This window comes from Triturus cristatus, chromosome 2_1, assembly GCF_964204655.1.
Source record: "Triturus cristatus chromosome 2_1, aTriCri1.1, whole genome shotgun sequence".
In the NCBI taxonomy this organism is placed as follows: Eukaryota; Metazoa; Chordata; class Amphibia; order Caudata; family Salamandridae; genus Triturus; species Triturus cristatus.
The window spans coordinates 660,008,619-660,028,699 of record NC_140581.1 but is presented as its reverse complement, the minus strand read 5'-3'; the positions used below and the strand labels follow the sequence as shown (position 1 = coordinate 660,028,699).

The 20,081-nt window shown below is 43.1% G+C and overlaps 1 protein-coding gene across 2 annotated transcripts in view; it reads right to left on the bottom strand.

Annotated features, from left to right (window-relative positions):
• The window catches only part of FER (FER tyrosine kinase), a 1,023,934-nt gene that overhangs the window by 933,563 nt on the left and 70,290 nt on the right, over positions 1 to 20,081 (bottom strand). For both annotated transcript variants that reach the window (XM_085632578.1, XM_085632580.1), the window contains exon 2: positions 16,372 to 16,645. In XM_085632578.1, the coding sequence (XP_085488704.1) occupies positions 16,372 to 16,578 (207 nt within the window). In that variant the 5' untranslated portion in view covers positions 16,579 to 16,645. The remainder of the gene's footprint in view (positions 1 to 16,371; positions 16,646 to 20,081) is intronic.

Here is a 20,081-nt window from a genome sequence, read left to right as displayed (position 1 = left end):
ATTTAAAGCCTTGTGTTTGGTGCACAAAACTTTGAACAACCAAGGCCCCCCAGTTCTCCGCAATTTCATCACCCCTTACATAGCCACGAGATCCCTCCGTTCCAACGCAGAAAATCTCATCAACGCCCCAAGGTTTAGGAAAGCACGTTCAGGAGGAAGACGGTTCTCGGTCCATGCGGCCCGTCTTTGGAACTCCCTTCCTCGGGTTCTCCGTCTGGAACCCCAATACCTTCGTTTTAGGAAACTGCTAAAGACACATCTTTTTCCCTAGCTCCTATGTCCCCCTCGTGAACTCAGCCTCGGTCCTCAGTTTTACTGTTTTAGGGTTCTTCAGCGCTGGGATACCTCCGGGTGACTATGCGCTTTATAAAAAATAAATAATAATAATAATAATAAATAGCGTCAACTTCACAGTCTATCAATTCAGTTCAGATGATCTGCCAAGCTACCTTCTAGATCTATAAAAAAAATTCCAGCATTCCAAATCATGGACTCCCAAATTTGGTAGAAATCCTGTTCTTGATATACATATATTATCGATCAACAAACTCCTCAAATAATCAACACCTATCAGGGTTTTTTTTATAAATATTACCACAGAAGGAAATAAATGCGATCCAACAGAGGATGGAAGTCATTCTAAAAACGACAGACAAAGGTGGTGCTGTGGTTGCCATGAAAGTCAGCAATTACATTATTAAGGGAATGAGACAACTAATGGATACCAACACTTACACACCTTTAGAAACAGATCTCAATGAACACTTGAATACAGAAATTAAGAATTTGGTTGTAACGTACAGAAGCTTAATTCTTATTGATGAAACAACAGGAGATGTACTTGGTCATCCTAAACCAAGACCTGGGAGATTTTATATTCTTCCTGAAATTCACAAAAAGAACAATCCTGGCCATCCCACGATATCTGGCAATGATACTGCTACTGAAAGGCTATCTATATTTGTTGAACTGCACCTCCAGCCCACTGTCCAGAAACTTCCATCATTTGTTAAGGAAACCAATCACTTACTTGAAATTATTGAAAAATGAAACCAAACACACATTTGATGGGGACACTCTCCTGGCTACATTTCTTGGTACATCATTATACCAACATACTACATGAGAATGGTCTTATGGCATTTACTGAAGCTCTTAAAAAAAAGGACTGTGAAAAAGCAAACAACCAAAGTGCTTACCAATTTTGCAAGAGTTATCCTTAAATTCAACAATTTTACATTAAATTGTAAACACTATCTGCAGGTACAAGTGACTTTGACAGGCACTTGAATGGCTCCATCCTAGGGTGATTATCTTCATAGCCAAACTGGAGGACCACTGCGATGGCTAAGATACATTGAAGACAAACTTATGAAATGGAATGCATGAAGTTGAAAATTGGAAGAATTCACAGCTTATAGCAACAGTATCCATCTTATCATCTAGTTCACCAGCAGCAATAACCAAAAAGAAGGCTACTAGTCACCATTTATGAACAGGAAATTGCAACTGATCTGTAGCAAAAACCTACAGATGCTGATTTGCATCTAAACTGGGCTTCTTGTCACCCACACTACACTAAACTCAGTATCATCTACAGCCAAGCCCTCAGGATGAGACGCATCTGCAGCAATGAGGACACCCGTAAAGGACATCTACAGGAACTTGCTAGAATATTTCAAATGCGAAGCTATCATCTACATATCATAAACCAACGAGTTGATACACCTTTACAGTTAACCTGGGAAGCACTTATTTGGAATACTAACAGTAGAAAAAGAATTAGGGTCTCGGCTCTAGATGGTGCACATGCGCCGTCTTGAAGTGAGACCTGCTGTATCTACTGTAGTGGGCTTCAGCCCGCCCAATGACTTGGCATTTGCTGTCTCCCACGTCGCTCTGTAATTCCTTCTCCCCATTAATCAATTGCATGCATGAGTCATGCAGTTTCCCGACTTTAGCCCTCCCAGATAGCAGTGACCAATTACTGCTAAACATATGCAGTGACCATTTTAACGCTTTGTTTTGGGACTACTTTTTTCATAAGCGTTTTTCACATCGCTGTTTTTACTCACACCGTTCAACGGATGCTTGTTGCTGAAAATTGGCTGTGAAACTTGAGCCTGCTGAGAGTAATGAAAGTGCCAGCAGGAGCGGGGCAGCCGCCGAGCTTAGCCTGTGCATGACGGGTCACAGAGCGGCTGCCACGTCAGGCTGTTTGAAGGAATTGCACACCTTGTTTTGGGGACTCTTTGTTGCCGTTTTCACTAGTGGTTTGCTGGCAGCCTTGCTTCATGTGTTCCAGGAATCCATCTCTTTAGGCCGAGAGTATGGAGGCTGTGATGTTGCTGGTGCCACCGCCTGTCTTCCTGCTCCTCGTCCATGTCCCGCGAACTGTGTCCCAGCCACTGAGGTAGATCCTTTCACGTGCAGGGTCATTGTGTCTCTTCTCTTTTAGAGTTTGTTGCATGGAAGGGACATAATACAACCCGTATTTGTAAAGCACCCTTTACCAAGAGGACCTTTACTGTAACTCAGCTCTGTAGTATTACTTTTATCGGGAGGATGAAAGGCGTAGTTGGCACGGAGGGATTTACATATTTGGTCATGAATGAGGGGTTTAAGCACACATCTGCTCTGGCAATGCATTAGTCCACCAAACTCTCAGATGTAGGCTGCTTTTAGAAAAAACAACATGCCTTTATATTTACAGCAGCCACAGTTTACTACTGCCATATGAAATGAACACACAAAGTTATATGAAGCCAGGTAATGCAGCTAGAGTGCATGACTTCAGTGTTGCATCTAACAGCCAAATCTGGACACTCGTTTCCAGGACTCTGGAAAGTATTAATTTTTTAATGAATCTGTGCAGATGCCATGTCCAACAGAAATGTTCTTTCGCCATGCACATATGTATGCATTCAGGCATAGCGTGACGGCTGTATCCTTCGCGATGTGATTTGCGGTCCACAGCAGGTAGAAAGAGGCCAGAACATGGGGGGACTGCAGAGATTAATGTAGAATACAAGCCTAGAAAATATGTAATCAAGGGCTTTTAAAGGCTAGAGTGCTAATCTCTCTTTTTAGGTCTCCGCTAAGGACTTGCTGCTATGCTTGGCAGTGGATTGCTAAACAAGCCTTGGCAAAGCCAATAGGTCTTGACAATCCAAGAGCTATAAGCATTGACAATGTAATTGGATCTTTGTATGGCTGTGGGGCTGTTTGTATTGATAAACACAAATGCATTATCATTGTCAACGCCTATAGCTCTCAGATTGCCGAGACCTATTGGCGTTGCCAATACTTGCTTTTTTTTCCTTTTCAAACAACCTATTTGAGCTGGATCTTCTTGGGCAGCCGTGCACTCCCTGGCCATACATTTGCAACATTTTAATCAAATATGAATATTCAGCATCTGAAGGCTTTTTTCCTACTAAGCACCGCACTGGTACGCAGCGTTTTGCATTACAGAAAAAAGTGTCCCCTTCTTTAGACAATGTAACTTTACATGCTGTTTTTGAGCCAAAATGTCAATGTTAAAAGTTGCTATGTTTCCCAGATTGTTGTTTGCATGCAGGTCCCTTAAAATCCAGAGTTTGTGCCACTATTATGGGTGGACGGATTCACTCTGTGTGAGTGTTACACTTTTATGGCAGTTACATTGTGTTTTCATCTGGCGCTCTGGACTTTCACACGTTTGTGTTTTTTTCAAAGGGATTGCAGGATTTTGGTTCAGATCAAAGCAGTTTGTCTTTTTATGTAGGAAGTGTTGAATAAAATACCCGTGGGGATAACCTGTCCTCGTCGTTGACCAACAAATATGACTGAAAACGTGGTAATAACTGGGCTTTGTGTACTGCTTCTGTCGCAGAGCTTTTGACAACCATGGTGTGTTTGTTGCATTTTGGTTCTTCCAGTCCAACTTTAATAATACCAAAAGTAAAACAAAAAGTGCCAGAACACGACAAGGCATGAGCCATAAAGTCAGTGTTGGCTGAAAGTCTCCTGCTTGGCAAGATGTAAAATCTGAAATTGTGGTTTTACCAACATGGGAAGTGTAAGAAATTGGGTTACTGGTTGACAGAGGCTTGAGCCCTAGTCAAGCAGAAACCACTATATCCTAATCAGGGTAAAGCACAAGCAAAGCCCAAAATAACCTGTGCTCAATCCCCTGGTAGCTTGACACAGAGCAGTCCGGTTTAACTGAAAGCCAATGCTTCAAATAGTACAACAATGAAGACATCACACAAAAAAATCCCACAGCAGGTTACAAAAATAAAGCTTAAATTAATAAATAGAACAAGACCAAAACGACAAAAATCCAATCAGTAGAACAGGAGTTATTCATTTTTAAAGAATAAACTGTAAATTATCGTCTAAAAGCAGACAGGGTTAACTGCGGCTATCTGTACGCGCTAGACTGGGTAAAATCAAAAGTTCAGGCTGATCGTGATGAAGCCCGGGTTGTAGATCGTCTCAGGTAGGTCCGGCTGAAGTTTTACCTTCTCACATTTTGTGCCAAGAGTCCTGTTCGTGTTAGAGAGGGTTACAGGTAGGGGTCGACATGGCACTAGGAGCAGGCCAGCTGTCTGCGGACAGGCAAGCTGGAGCTTTGCAGTGGCGTTCCTCTGCTAGCGATCGATGCTTCTTGTGTGAAGAGACAGGCTGGCGGTGACTCACACTGAATTTCAGTGCAAGTGGTGTGGTTCCAGTGCGAACGGGTCACGTTCGTGGTCACGCAGATCCCGAAAGCTTGATTTCAAGAGCCCCTAAGCCACACCAAGGGTCCAGGACCTGACATGCACCACATGGGGATCAGGAATTCGCTGCAGCAGAGTCTAGGAGCTGGTTGTAGAGCCTTTGTCCCTGAACCTCAGATCTGGAGGCCAGCAGACTAGCCCTTGTAGTTGCAGGTCCAGTTCTTCTACTACCCCAGGCAAGACGGCAGCAGGTCAGCACAGCAGGGCAGCAGTGCCTTTAGAACAACAGTGTGGCAGACATTGTAGGAACACAGCAGTCCTTACTGGCATAGTATCACGAGGTCCAGAAGTGTACTGAAGAGTTGGAGTCTAAGAGCCTTCTTTTATACCCTGGTTCAGAAAGGTGGGAGAATCTTCTAGACAGTGACTTTGAAGAGCATGGAATTCCCTGCCTCCAAGCTGGTTGAAGTGGCAATGCAAGGTTGTTAGGCCTTTTGTGTGAAGACAGAAAATAGGCTATCCAAGAATAAGTGGAGCTGTGCTCAACTCCGTCCCCCCTCCAACCAGCATGTGGCCCACTCACAAACATCTAATCCCTCTATTGTGCGTGGGGAATTCACAAAGTCTGTCAGTTACACCCAGTCATATGACCCAGGCTAGACTATAGGCACAAAAGGGCTAAGGGCAGAAAAAAAGCAATTTTCTTAAAGGGGCATTTTTTAAAATTGTGATCAAAAACCCGACTTCAGCACTAAACAGGGATTTTCACACCAATTCCAAAGACACCAAACATGAACTGGATATCTCTTCCCACTTCGAAATATACACTTATAAAATGTAATAAGACAACTTCAATGTTTTCACTACCAGGACATGTAAAACTTAAATGTACCTGTCCAACGTTTTAAACACACTGCACCCTGCCCTTAGGCTGTCCAGGGTCTACCTCAGGGGTGACATACATATTAAAAAGGAAGGTTATGAATGTTTTTCCCCGGCTGCTTTACCTCTTCCAGGGCATTCCAGTCGCACTGGAGAGGGAACTCTTTGTGGAATTAAAAAAACTGACAACTAAATTCATCTGGCAGGGACGACAGGCTCGTTTATCTCAACGTCTGCTAACTAAATCGCGCCTTGAGTGGGGACTGGCCCTCCCCGACTTCCTGGGGTATTACAGAGCAGCCCAACTACGGGTACTGGCTGAGTGGTCCCTTAGAGCTTCCGAGAAGCACGGTCTCCATATGGACCGGCAAATAGCAGGCAGAACCATATGGGACCTCCCATGGAAACAGAAACGGGATAGGCCGTCTAACCTCCTACCTTAGTAGCCCCATGGCTACTACTCTGTGGGTGTGGGACGGCCTCACTAGGACCGTCCCTCTGACGACCTTTCTGTCTCCCTACACACCCATCCACTTCAACCCAGCCTTTCCTCCAGCCCTCAAGGAGGGACCCTTTGATGGGTGGGGGTTGGGAGGGTGCCTCATGATATCTGACCTTTTTTTTAAAAGGGGAAATTGCTCACATTCGCAGATTGCGTAGTGTTGTTTAAATTGCTACCCACAGTTGGCTTTCGCTACTTACAGTTCAAGAATTGGGTGCAACAGCGTTAGATGCGGACGGCCGCAACCAGGGACCTGCTCCCAATTGAGAAGTTTGTACAGTCAGGGGTTACAACTAAAGGCTGCATTTCATTCTTATACTCTCGTATACAAGCAGTGAGCCCCTAGTCGACCCCACGCCATCAGAAAGCTTGAGACACTATTCTCACCGCCCCTATAGGGGAGAAGCAATGGGGTACCCTGTATAAGGATATTACCAAATACAATCGCTCTATGTCTCTAAGGGAAAACCAGTATAAAGTCATGTACGACTGGTACCTCCATCCCCAGAAACTGCACAAACTATTCCCTAACACCTCAGATAAAAGTTAGAAGGGCTGTGGACCATTGGGAGACTTCCGTCATATTTGGTGGGACTGCCCCTCTATTCAACCATTTTGGAAAGAAATACTCTCAAATAAAACTGATACTAGGATACCCAGTTCCAGACACCATAAAACACACGATCCTCTGGATACGAGACCCCAGTCTAAAACACCAAACACAAGGGGATCGGTCCATAATGTGGCTATGCCTGGGTGCAGCCAAGGTGGCAATAGCTGCTGCATGGAAAAGATCGGAGGCCCCTTCCCTCACGCAATGGCACACTAGACTATGGCGGGTGTTGGCCCTCGAAAGAATGACAGACATAGTGGAGGACAAAAGGAAGGGGTGTGACTAAATTTGGACCCCTTTGGTGAGATACTTGACGGAGGGTCTATCCCTGTCCGCCTGTGACCCCCAGATTGAGAGCTCACCACCTCTTTCAGATACGAGAGACTGAATACCATACAGATTCCACGTACAGTGGGGACCTCCCGAATCTCATGATGTCCCTGGTTGGGTCGCCACATGAATGTGCAGGTGGTAATATGTGGGATCCGGGGACATGTTGCTCACGCGAGGGGATGTTTGCCCCCGACTATCCCCAGACTCCGACTAAAACTCTTCTTAGGATATGTCATCGTGATACGGTTTTAATTTATATGTTTTTGTTTTGACTGGAAGTTTTGCACCCCATAAGGGGGTCTGAGCACTAATCACAGGCAGATCCTGAAAATATGCAAATACTGGATAGTTGGCTTTATGTTGCCTGGATTGACATAGTAGGGATATATATGATGGATGAGAACCAAATTATGCAGAGACCTTGTGAATAAGCTGTGTATTTTTTTTAAGAGATCTGTAACTCTTGGCTTACGAAATGCATTGTTTAATAAGTCAGTGATGTGGACAATCCCATTTCTGGTATCTCTGCTAAAGGATGGGGTCATGTGATCCTCTCGACACTCTCACAAGACGCCCAATACGCTAGAATCTATTGTTCTAATGTAGCCAATAAGTTTGAAGGGTTATATTTTGCCACGTTAGCTGTGTCTCCAAACACACACAGTGATTGATAGCCTGGTTTGGCAGCCTGTCACAGCCAAAAGGCACACATCGTTCCATGTTCTAGGTTGTACCAATCACACTTATGATATATCAATGAGGTTTTGTTTAGCTGGAACCTTGTCACACCCGCTGCCAAAGTGACTGCAACAAATGTAGTATAAAATAGCACATATGCAAGAATATATGTCGATACAACGCAAAGCAAAACAACGCATGCTTTTACAACAATGTTTTTAGTTCACAAGTACCATTACAACGCAATTTATTAGTACGCGTACCATTAGTTCGCAAGTGTATTGAAATTCATTTAAAATGACATTACAACGGATCCAAATGCCCTGCATACTTTTACAATGCATTTTTTTAAATTAAAACCCCCCCTAACACTACGCTAAATCCAAAATCCAAATACACTACCCTACACAACACAAACTCCACAACACTACCCTAAACCCTCTAACACTACACCCAGCACGACCCTCCCCCTTCCCCCAGTCGGGACCCTACACTCACACACTACCATGCACGACCCCGACACTACCCTAAACCCTAAAACACTACCCTACACAAACACTACTCTAAACCCTAAACCATTACCCCCGCATGACCCTCAGTCCGGCCTCTACACTCTAAAACTATCATGCACATCCACCTCAACACTACCCTAAACCCAAATACACTACCCTACGCTACACAAACATCAAAACACTACCCTAAACCTTGAAAAACTACCCCCAGCACGACTGTCCCCCTTACCCAAAGTCCGGTCCCTACACTCTAACACTACCCTGCACGACCCCCCAACACTACCCTAAATCCTAAAAAACAACCCTATACTACAAAAACATTACAACACTACTTCCACACTACCGTAATCCCTAAAAAAGTAACCCCCACCCCAGGCCCAATCCCCCTTACCTCTCTCTTTGCTCGTGGTTCCTCTCTCCTCGTGGTTCCTCTCTCTTCCTGGTTCCTGCTGCACGTCGGGACTGAGGGGCAGTGCACATCGTTGTGAGGAAACAGAACAGCCTCAGTTTCCCCACAATGATATGGATAGCCATTACATTGCATGCGTTGTAAAAGCGCATACGATGTAATGGTATGCGTAGTAATAGCTACGCGCTGTTATATCGCATGTGTTGTAACGCATGCGATGTAATGACTTGCGTAGTAACAGCCTCGTTGTAATGGCCGTTTACCCATATGCAATATGGAACATGTTCATTTAATTAAGAGACGTTAGTAGGCCTGACTGAGATGTACCAGAAATATTATGAAAAGGTAAAGTGACAAATGCCTTTCTAAAACGGTTTATGAACCATTTAAAAAACAATTATATTAAATTAAGTTTATGAGTTTTAATGTGCCAGCTGTAGAGATGTGTGTGCAACCGGCAGACCACATGCTCATACACAGTAAAATACCTTAGGAGGATTAACATGACAGCTGCTGAGTTGTGTGCATACTCTTCAAGTCAGAGGTTCAAAACCAATGTGGTAACTTAGTGGGTAAATGCTTGTGTTGTACGGATCTGTAACCTGGTCACAGAGGAGTTCACATTCAATATGAAAGTTTGGGACGTGGGAGAGGTATTACATCTGCTTCAGCGTACTGTTTGCACCCAGCACATCAGTTTCCAAACCAGTGTGTTTGTTCAGTGGGTAAATGCACAAGCTGCGCACACTAGTAAGCTTCGGGTCACAGAATCCTAAAATGTATGGTAACTCTGATGGGTTAATGAACATGCTGCAGTGATTCCCTTGTGACCATTAGACAACAAGTTAGTATACAGTTTCAAAGTTTTAGTGTTATTTCATCTGCAGGATAGACCTGTGAGTAACCTCCATATCAATTTCCAATCCCAGTATGGTCACCAAGGATGCAATTTGTAATTGGAATTTATAAAGTGCGTACTACCCCAGAAGAGGCAATGAATTGCTTTGCAGCTAGTACGCTACTCTGGAACCAATAAGTCTGAATTTGCAGCCGAAAGGCGAGACCTGTTGGCTTTGGTAATGCATGTTACCTTTATCTGTGGGATTAGCATGCCTCTTAGAATTAAGTGACCCCAAATGCGCGATGATCGCTCCTAAATCCCGCACCTGCTCAGCCTTCGAGAGGTTTTGTTTTTCTCTTCCCCCACTCCTCCATTCAGTAGAAATTGCATAATCAGACTAGATTAGATAAGGGGGGATGGCAGATGGGTTGATTAAGGAAGGGGAGTTGAGGGGCTTAAAGATGAGAACCTCCTATAATGAGCACCTTATACTTACTTATATCATTAGTCTCTACCCTTGCCTTTACATATGAGGAGAATACCAAGTAGTATAGTCATAATGCATGGATGACAGGGACAAGGAAAAACAGCTGTAAATCTCTAACTTATTCCCAGTATGGAATGATACTACAGTCCAACTCCTTAACTATGTTTGACTGCCAAGTGCTGAAGAACACTAAGGCTTGCTGGCTCAAACAAGCAATTGTTGGGCTATGACCGCCACTCACCCTAGTAAGAAATCAGACCCCCAAGAGACAGGATTTTAGCCAATGACTAAAGTCCTAAAAATACAAGAAACAGATGTAAAACAAGCACTGGAAATGCAATAGGTCTCGCATTCGCTTGAGTTAGAACTTGGCGTTGTAAATGACAATATCTTTTACCTATGTGCTATGGAGTGTATGTGTGTGGTGTGTAGTGAAACTATGTGGTTTGGATCGAAACTGTTAGTTGTGGAATTGTATGGAGTGGAGTTGATTTGTGTAGTTGAATGGTGTGCAGTGTAAATATGTGGATTATAAATATGTGGTATTGAGTGTACTGGAATTATGTGGAATGGGATTGTGTGTTATGTGGTGTGATGTTGAATTTTGTGGCTTGAATTTTGTGTTGTGGATTGGATCTATGTGGTGTGTTGAGTAACTGTGTTGAGTTGAATTATGTGGTTTGCTGTTGAATTATGTGGTGTGTATATGAAATGTGTGGAGTTGAATTGTGTGGCGTGGCAATGTGTGGATAGGTTTGGCTTTTGAATGATGAAAAAGAAGAAATCTGTAGGTTCGGTGTTAAAAAAGAGAATACAAAAGAAGAAAGTAACTCTAAAAGGCATGCTGTATAGAGTCAGGCGCCTCTTGGAAACCCAAGGTCCGCAGATGGATGTAGCCAACACGAACATACAAATAAGCCCATAAGCAAAATGGTGCAATTAGTTTTGGGGAATTTTTGTATGCATGTACCAATCGTTGACTAATGTCTTGCTGCACGTGTTGTATCTGGTGTTTTCAGTTGTGTTTTTCTTAAAGCATAGCTGTGCTTAATGTTGTTATAATTGTAAACTAAACGCGGTGTTGATGGTTTCTGCCCCAGCAACACAGTTGTAAGAAATCAATTAAAGAAGAAGTAAAAAAATGAAAACACCAATTATAACAGGTGCAGGAAGGCACGAGCCGAATATACATTACTGCAAATTTCAATGAGTATTTTTGAACACCGCGTGTTAAGAGAAAGCATGGGACTTCTTTACTACACTGTTTCATTGGCAAAAAAGTGTCACGCAGTGTGTCGCAAGTAAAGAATCTAAATGTCAGACAGAAGCACACAAATTATGGAAATGTTGCACACATACTAACTGAAAACTTGGCATCTATGCAAACCCCCTCAGGACTTGATAGAGACCTTGTCTGAAACGCAGGATCAGTAGAATGATGGGTGTATTTCTAGTACATGCAGCGTGTTTCGATTATAAAAATAATTCTGCACTAGCTGAGGTACCCTAGGTCTCCAAAGTGCCTGAAAAGGGCACATCCCTTTGGTTACTTAAGTTGGAATCAAGCTGCAAACGGGACTCACTTGGCCCTGAAACCTCAGTTCATTGGACAAACCTACAGACAAACCCATTAAATTTGACATATCTCGTGCAACCAATCCTGCAGGTTCAGAGGAAAATAACAGGTTTTGACAGAAATAAGGCCTCTTAGCAACTGACAAATGAGAACAGCTATGCAGCACCCTGCTACACTCAGTGTGTGCAGTAAAAATATATCAAAGGTTCATGTTGTAACCCCAATCATGTTAGGGGCCATATCTAGAGCAGCAATGCTCTTTTCAACAGGACAGGCAGGAATGGACCACACAAAAACAAAACCCTACACCCGCTCTTCCAACCAATTGCAAGTTATTACACTGAGATTTAACAGGACATGTTATATACTGAGTCATCGGGATTACACGATGCGCAGGGTCACATAAGAATACGAATAGATTACATACGCAGTCACAGTGCCATGCTGTTGACTGGGTTGACTCCAAAATTATTACTTGCTCTGGTACTTACAAAAGTACTGCTGGACTAACGACCCAGATTAGACTATTATACAAACTCATGAGAAAATTACAGGATATGTAGTTGGCCTGGTTTTTAGGGCGTGGGGTGACTGAAAGCACCTTGCCAACATAGGTTACAACAATAAAACAATGACCATATCAACAACAGAAGTGTTTCCTTGTTAATTAAACACAATGCATTAGCCTCAGAAAACTATTACATCCAGTGCTCCTTACAGTTTCCACGTTTGGCAAGCCGCTGGCACTCCATAAACTCAGCGAGTTGGACACCAAAAATGATTATTTATTGCATTAAAAGTGTATCTGTGAATAAATAGCCCTTGCACACACACAAACACGTGGACATGACAACAGTTCAGCAGGAAAGCAAGCCCTCCTTTGTTAAACGTGGAAGTGACTTACCTTCTACATCCCTAACTAAAGCCATGACAAATAGAGACACACCGATCTTGAGCTTACTGCAGGAAGCAGCTTGTATCGACGCAATGTAACGAAGCACATTCAAGCAGTTCCCAAGCAAACTTTATAGCTCCAAGTACGGCTGCTTTCAAAATGACGTTTTGCTTTGATTAATGCTGCTAGGTTTCGGAGCAGAAAGACCGCCTTTGAAAATCCAGGACGTTTTAAAAAAATTTTTTAACCACAATTCAGAATCAGTTACTCGCGGCCAAAGTGATCATTATCTCAAAGAAGTGGAGGCCTCGTACAGCCAGGGTTTTCAAGACTTCAGATGGCGTGAAAGGCAGCTCGTCATGCAGCAGATAGCCTCCCTGCCGCTTCATTTTGACCCTGGCAGAGACGGTGCATCGTACAGAACATACAAGTATTTATTAAGGGACACAGAATTACCTGGCTCAACCCAGCGACTCTTAATATGAGTGGCCACTGGCAAGGAATTTGAGGTTTGGGGATTAAACATTCACATAGGATAGGATAGGAGTAAGAAAGGCAAAAACGCAGGAATCGATGTGGGCAGGGGAAGACTATTATCTTGTGTCTACAGACTTACGAGGGCAGTGTTGCTTGGGGTGAAGAGACATAACCTAAACCTCTACTTCTGAAGCGCGCATTCACCCTCGAGGAGCCTCTTGGCGCTATTCACAGATAACCAATGTTTCACGTTTGCCAACCTAACGTACTAATTACATCTGCTGCTGAAGAATGAAAGGCAGGTGTTATCCGATAGGTTTGAACATGTGATTTTGAGATTTAACACAGATCCCCGCAATGGCTGCATTAAGCCCACTGATATACCTCCAGAGGTAGGCAGTTATTTACTATGGGAGACCGACTTTTTGAAAATGGCAGGATATAATTTATCTGTGGCGGATGGGAAGGGGGAAGAAAAATTGTGTCAACGACTGTGGGTCTACAACCTTGCAAGAAGCGTGAATGGCGGCTCGTCAGGCAGCTTACCTGCAGCTTTTGATTTACTCCGAAACAGACGTCCAGTGGACAGGCCTGGGGGCACAGGGCTCCCACCAACCAGCAGGCCGGGCAGAACCACGGCAACTGTGGCATGTGGAGGCCACAGCATTACGTTTAAGTGCTGCCAGCAGAGCTTAGTGTAAAATGAGACCTGCGCAAAGCAGCACCTTTCCGAGGTGCTACTTCTAGGTAGAAAGGTATATTTTAGAGTAAGTACCTGGCAACATCAGGTGGAAATATAAAGCACAGCTATTTATTTAATTTACACGCAGCGACGAGCGGAAAGCAAAACGTCTCCAGCTGAAATTGTGGCGTGCAGTTAACAGGAGCTGGGTTTGTTCCCACTGCCTCACACTGAAGCGAGATGAATAGATGAAGAATACTAGCACCATTATAAAGATCAGCAACGACGGCGCAGGAAGGGAGAGGCGCAGACCAGCGCCAAAGCTGAACAGACACTCACAAGAGCATGAAGAAAAGCAACAAGGAGACAGGGTGCTAGAGCAAATCGGGCGCTATGCTGAAACATAAAGCATGGCGCCAATGCATATAGCTGTGTGTTCCTGGCAGCGGAAATGAATAATTAAAAAGCAGATGGGATGACTGTGCTAATAGACGTCCGCGACGGGCGGAAAGCAATGATTAACAAGTGCTCGCCATTGCCTTGTCCACCCCGTGACCCCGTGCGCCTCTGAGCTCCATGCCTGCTTCACAGCTGTCGTGAAGCCTTTTCTTATCTGCTTGTTAAATAAACAAGCAGATAAGAAAAGTCTTCACCACAGCCGTGAATCAGGCGAGCCAGTCCGGCAAAAAGTGAAAGGGAGGCAACGAAAAACCCTCCTTTCCAATGGGAAGCCAGCGTTTACCATAAACTCGGACACTACCCAATGGAAATGAGGGGCGGGGCTTGAGTCCCCTTCTCAAAAGTAACTTGTTTACTGTAGCTCTCGCAGGCGAGAAGCGCATGCGCTCCAACGCCAGGCGAGACCCAAAAAAAAAAAAACACACAAAAGCCTTTTCTCCTTGCAGATATAGTGTAAATGAAACATATGTCACTTATATGAATAACTTTATTCGGCATTATGTCATCAAAGTACAAGCTCATTACATGATGATAAAAGTCCCATACAATTGACAATAGTAAAAGTTAAAATCGAAAAAGTTACATAAATGGAATAAGATTTGGTAAGAACAAGGAGACACACAGTTTGAGCACTGCTCGCAGGAATACTTTACAGCAAATTCTGTCTTATGTTCTGCATAGTTTGTAAATCTGCTTTGGTTGTCTGGGGGTAAAATGGAATTTGTAGGAAGGCTTCACACCACATTTAATCATGCTGGATGGCGACTATTTGAAAAATATTGCCATTTGTCTACCATTTACTGATTTCCAGAAGGCCCATTTGGTATAGTGAGAAGGTTGGAAAAACATCTGTGTTTACCTTTTTCACTGGGAAAAGACACAAATTATTTACAAAGGTAAATCAGAGTTCAGTCTACGTTTGAGAAGCGTTTTACCATACTTATCACTGGCAAACATTTCGGCATGAAATGGAATGGAATATGCTGTTTTAAAGTGTGCGTTCTTCAAGCAATAATAAGGACGAGAGCCATATTGGTTACTTAAGATTACTTAAGATTACTTTTTAAAGAAGACTACTTAATGATGAATACATGCAGAAGTAAACATACATCTATGAAATACTTGTAAGTAAAGGCCCACTTCCAGTACAGAGCCTTTTTTTGGGGGGGGGGGTTAAGGTGCTGTGATAATTTTCAGCTTTACTAAGCAACTGCCTCTGTACCTATTCAGCTATAGTAATGTAAAGTTTTGCTTTCAAAAGCATAACTATTGGAGAAAACACAAATTTGTCGCCTTTGTAAATTAAAATTAAATTGTACTTTGTTTCCTTTGAAAAGAAAGTACAAAGATAGTATAATTTGAAGATGGGCTCACTTTGCAAATTATACTGAACTAATATTTTTCACGAAAAACTTTTTATCGGTTATTGAAATTGTTCAAGGATGCTGCCTTTTGGAAAGGTCCCTTGAGTCTGTGGAAGCTCCTAATTAAGATCACATGTCAGAGAATAAAGCTTCCCACTGGGCTGTAGCGATGTTTAGCAGTGCAAAGGAGGAGTTATTTTTATGTGACCAGCATCCAACATTTCACCTCACAATCATTGTCTGTCTTGGGCGTTCTTTGTTGTTCAATACCGATGGTTAGTAGGGTTTTGTTAAAATCAGCACAATTCTTCTCAAAAGTGAGAGAACAGCAAACCCCAAGAGCAGGGTGTGCAGCAGAAATTTCAAGGGGTTGCTGTTTGAGTGTACAAAATTACACTGATGGTGAAGGGTTCCTCTTATTCTGTAGAACAGCCAAACACAATCAATACACTAATAAAACAATAAATCCCTTCCCCTTACATTTGTAAGTATACCTCCTTGACAGTGTGCATTTCACAAAGCACACACAAATTCAGCCTTATGTCTTCAAGACTCTGTGCACTGAGACTAGCTAGCTATCTACTAAACAACTAAAATAACATTTAACAGTTTCTCAAAAAAACAGAAGGGAAGGTTGGACAAGCACATAAATATACACACGGCCACGCATATACCAGGCACCTTATATATATACAGCTCACTGATGCAAGAAGGTGCCTCTTCGTAGTTCTCAGAAAGCATCAACCTTCAACAATATGCGACTTCTGAAACCTCCATGTCCAAATGAAACAAGAGCTCATGGTTTAAAGCTTACCCTGCATCGCCTCGGCTCTTGAAAAATTGCTAGAGCACATGCGTGCAGACTAATACCTATGAAGCAAAATAAAGTCCAAAACTAAATGATTGTGCTTAATTTAATAAGAAATACTAATGTCATATGGAAAAAAATAAATCTTACCTTAGATACGTTGCTTACATACTCGAGCTGTGAAGCACTCTCCTTGTCAACTTGGTTACAAAGGTTCTGTAAAGTGGATGCATACTCTTTATCACTTTTGATCCTCATTGCCATAAATTTCTTAACGGTTTCCAAAAGTCGCAGCTCCCAATCTTGCAGTTTTAACAAAGCATCATGTGAGCACTTCAGGTCACTTCCAAAACCCATCTTAATCAAGGCACCGCTCACTCCAAACGAGACAGTGGAGGCTCTCGTAGTCAGCACATATTGTTAGCTGTGAAAGAAACAGTGTAAGAAACATACATGAATACCTATTATCAATTCCCAGGAGGGGGGATTTTAATCAAGCAAAATCAAAACGTTTAAGCAATCTTAAACACTGGTCAACTCAATTCTTTATTGGTCAAGTTGTTAAGGCCATAGGAGTTTTGTCACTATCTTTAGCCACCTTTCGACAGACCTGTGACAACCCTTCCAACAATTGTACATGTAGGTAATTTAGATCTGAGAAATACAATTGTGCAACTGGACAAAATAAAGAATTGTGCAAAAACAGATGGACAGATTTACACAAATTTTGACGTGAAGGTAGCATACGGTCCAACTAAAAATATTTTTCTCCAAGTTTTGAAGAACTGTCTAGCCGTTAACAAAAAATACTAATAAAAATAAAACACATGCCAACAAGCGTATACGTCTATGGCCTTTTGGTGAAAATTAAAAAATTTAATGTGAGCTAGCCTGATGATCGGCTGGCGGAGCACAGAAGCAACTTTGCAGTCCATGAACATGCTTCGAGAACCTCAATGTGAATTTAATTTTTGGGGGGCAATGTGAGGACAGGCTGAGTAAGCCCAACACCCATGGATAGTGAAACGATCTCCAGAAGGATTAAAATGGCCTATTATAGGACTTCTACCACATGGTTTAGGCGTGCCTAATCATAGCACAATGCTGATTACAGGTATTCACTTTACTGTCGAACGTACTGGGAATCCCGATCACAGCCTCGCAGTGCGTTGTTCTGTTGGGCATTCTAGATGATCCCGGGGTCCCCAATGGAGATTGGATACTTGTGGGACTTGGGACACAGATTGCCCAAAACGAGTTTGAGTGGGAATGGACCGGTGCACAAAACAAGAGGAACCTATACATTGCATGCGTGGGTGCCCTAAGAAAAATTCCAAGATATGGGGCAAATGGTGAGCCTACTACGAACTGGATTGAATGTGTCCTGGGTAGCACTTAAGTTTTTGTTCCACTTGTTTAGCATAGGATGTGCAGATGCCTATTCTTTTTCTCTTAAGGTGTGCTACAACACGCATGTGTAAATGGTTTCTCATTTACCATTAAAATGTTATACGAAAGTTGACCTAAAAAAAATGCTCTATTCTGGGGGAAGCCTGCTACATTTAACCATAGGTTTAACAAACCCAACTTAGGCATGCCAAACAATATTATTATGTTTTCATTCCCCGCCAAACTAATTCATAGACCCACAAAATATATGAAGGTAATACCGACTTGTTTTCACTTATGAATTAGGCCAACTGCTAGAACAATGACAAACAACCTGCAGTTACATTTTTAACACAAACTGTCACACACGCTCATCCTGATAACATGAGCATTTTTGCAGGTGATAACAAGGCCAACAAACTCTGTACAGGTAAAGGCATATTTCACAGAATGAGCCCCCTAGGATGATATCCCAGTTATCTCTACTTGTAATCATGCTCAAAGATCCAACCCTAGATTTGCACACAGACAATCCCCTACAGTTACAGCAAAGACACAGGTATTAGCCACCAATTATGGTCACATCCCGGCCACAGGGTATCTGGAGGACAGGGCTTAACATTTTATTTGTAATTGGCAAGGGACATGGCTGCAGGCTATACCATGCTCATACAGAAAAGCATACAAGGTACAGAACATGATCAAAGGCCATGGTGGGAGTCCGAGGCCATTCTTTAGGGTCCTGGAATAGTCAGTGGTTACTAGGCAGTAACCTGTGTGGGTACAGATGTTTACCAAAGGATTTCAAGGGCCACCATAACTAATGTGCTTCAATTGGATAAACAATTTACAAGTTTTGGGCAACTAACTTCCCCAGTAAAACAAGGGTGACTAGGCCAGGCTTAGGCAACAAAGTGGAGGGATTTAGAGACTCTGGTATTAGGTAACTAAGCTGTTATAGTTAGTGAGTTCAGTTACATGGGAACTTTTGGAATTTCTTATAGGGAAGTGGAGTTGTTAGTTAGAGCTCCATTTGTCCCAATGAACAAAATTCCACTGGTTCTCAAAGCATTTAGTCTGCGCCAGGCACCATGTCTATGTTCGTATGATCTCCTTCATGCACCCTTCACGTACTTGAGCCCAATCAATCTAATTATCATATTACCTACTGGCGGTTGCCAGTAGGTAGTTATAGTTAGGACCCTCTTACCATAGGAAATCCGCAACATTCTATTTTGAATAACTTTGGCGCCGGTCGACGAATCCTCGCCAAATTTTCAAAATAGGTGGGGCGCTGCGCTCCGCTCCTACCCTGAAAGTCTCGGGGGGATTCGTCAAGCGGGGGCTGAGATAAAAGGGGGGTCCCAAAACGCGTTTTTCCCATGCATTTTTCCATAGGACCTTTAGACACAGCTACAGCCCGAACGGCTGAACAGAGTTCCTTGAAATTTGGCAGAGAGGTAGTCCTCAGGTCAAGGAAGTGCCTTTTGTAGGTTTGGTGTAAATCTGTTCAGTAGATTCTGAGAAAATAGCCTTTAAATCAATATATATATCTGAGCCAGCTTACGGTGCGCTTACGGTGCGCTTACCGTACGCGTAGGGTGACGTGCGCGAGCGCGATTCTGATTGGCTGATAGATCTTAGTAAACATTCGAATCGGTCGAAACCAGGAAGCGGCGGCTGCCATTTTCTCGCTCGCACTCTTAGTGGGGATTAAAAAACAAAGGACATAAACATGTAAAGGGGCTGTTTAGACAGCTCCTAAGCACCTAGCCATGTTGGGGGAGTCCCCAAAGATCCCCCAAGGCCAAAAACGGAATTTTAATTTTTTCGATAATTTCGCCGGTTACGCTTACCGTACGCATACGGTAAAAAGTTTTTTTTAAAAAAAATTATCCATACTCTCCCCACCCCATGTGCAAAAGGTGCCCAAAGGGCACCATTTGTGCATGGCATATTACAGATGTGAAAAATTAAAATATTACCTTTCACAACGAAGCGCATCATATGTCCTCCATGTGCGCACGGTGCGCGAAGCGCATCGTGCGTACATGGCCCATCTAGCGTAACGTGGGCACGCGGTGCGCGTAGCGCACCGCGTGCCCACCGTGCGTGCACGGCACTAACTGCGTAAAGTTCGCGCACCGCGTGCTCACTCTGCGCGCACGGTGCGCGAAGCGCACCGTGCGCGCACGGAACGAACTGCGTTAAGTGGGCGCGCACGCCACGAATGGCGTAAAGTATCTTAGCATTTAAAAAAACGTACAAATTCACTGAAAAAACCATAGGTTTAACACACGTTATAGTTAGGAATTAGCATTTAAAAAACCTTGCAAATTCACTGAAAAAACCATAGGTTTCACACATGTTATAGTTAGCGGAAATTTTACTGATAAAAAAACCAATGAAATTCCCCCGTTATAGTTAGTGCAGGCAACTATAACTCACGCGACCGCAATCTTCTGCTGATG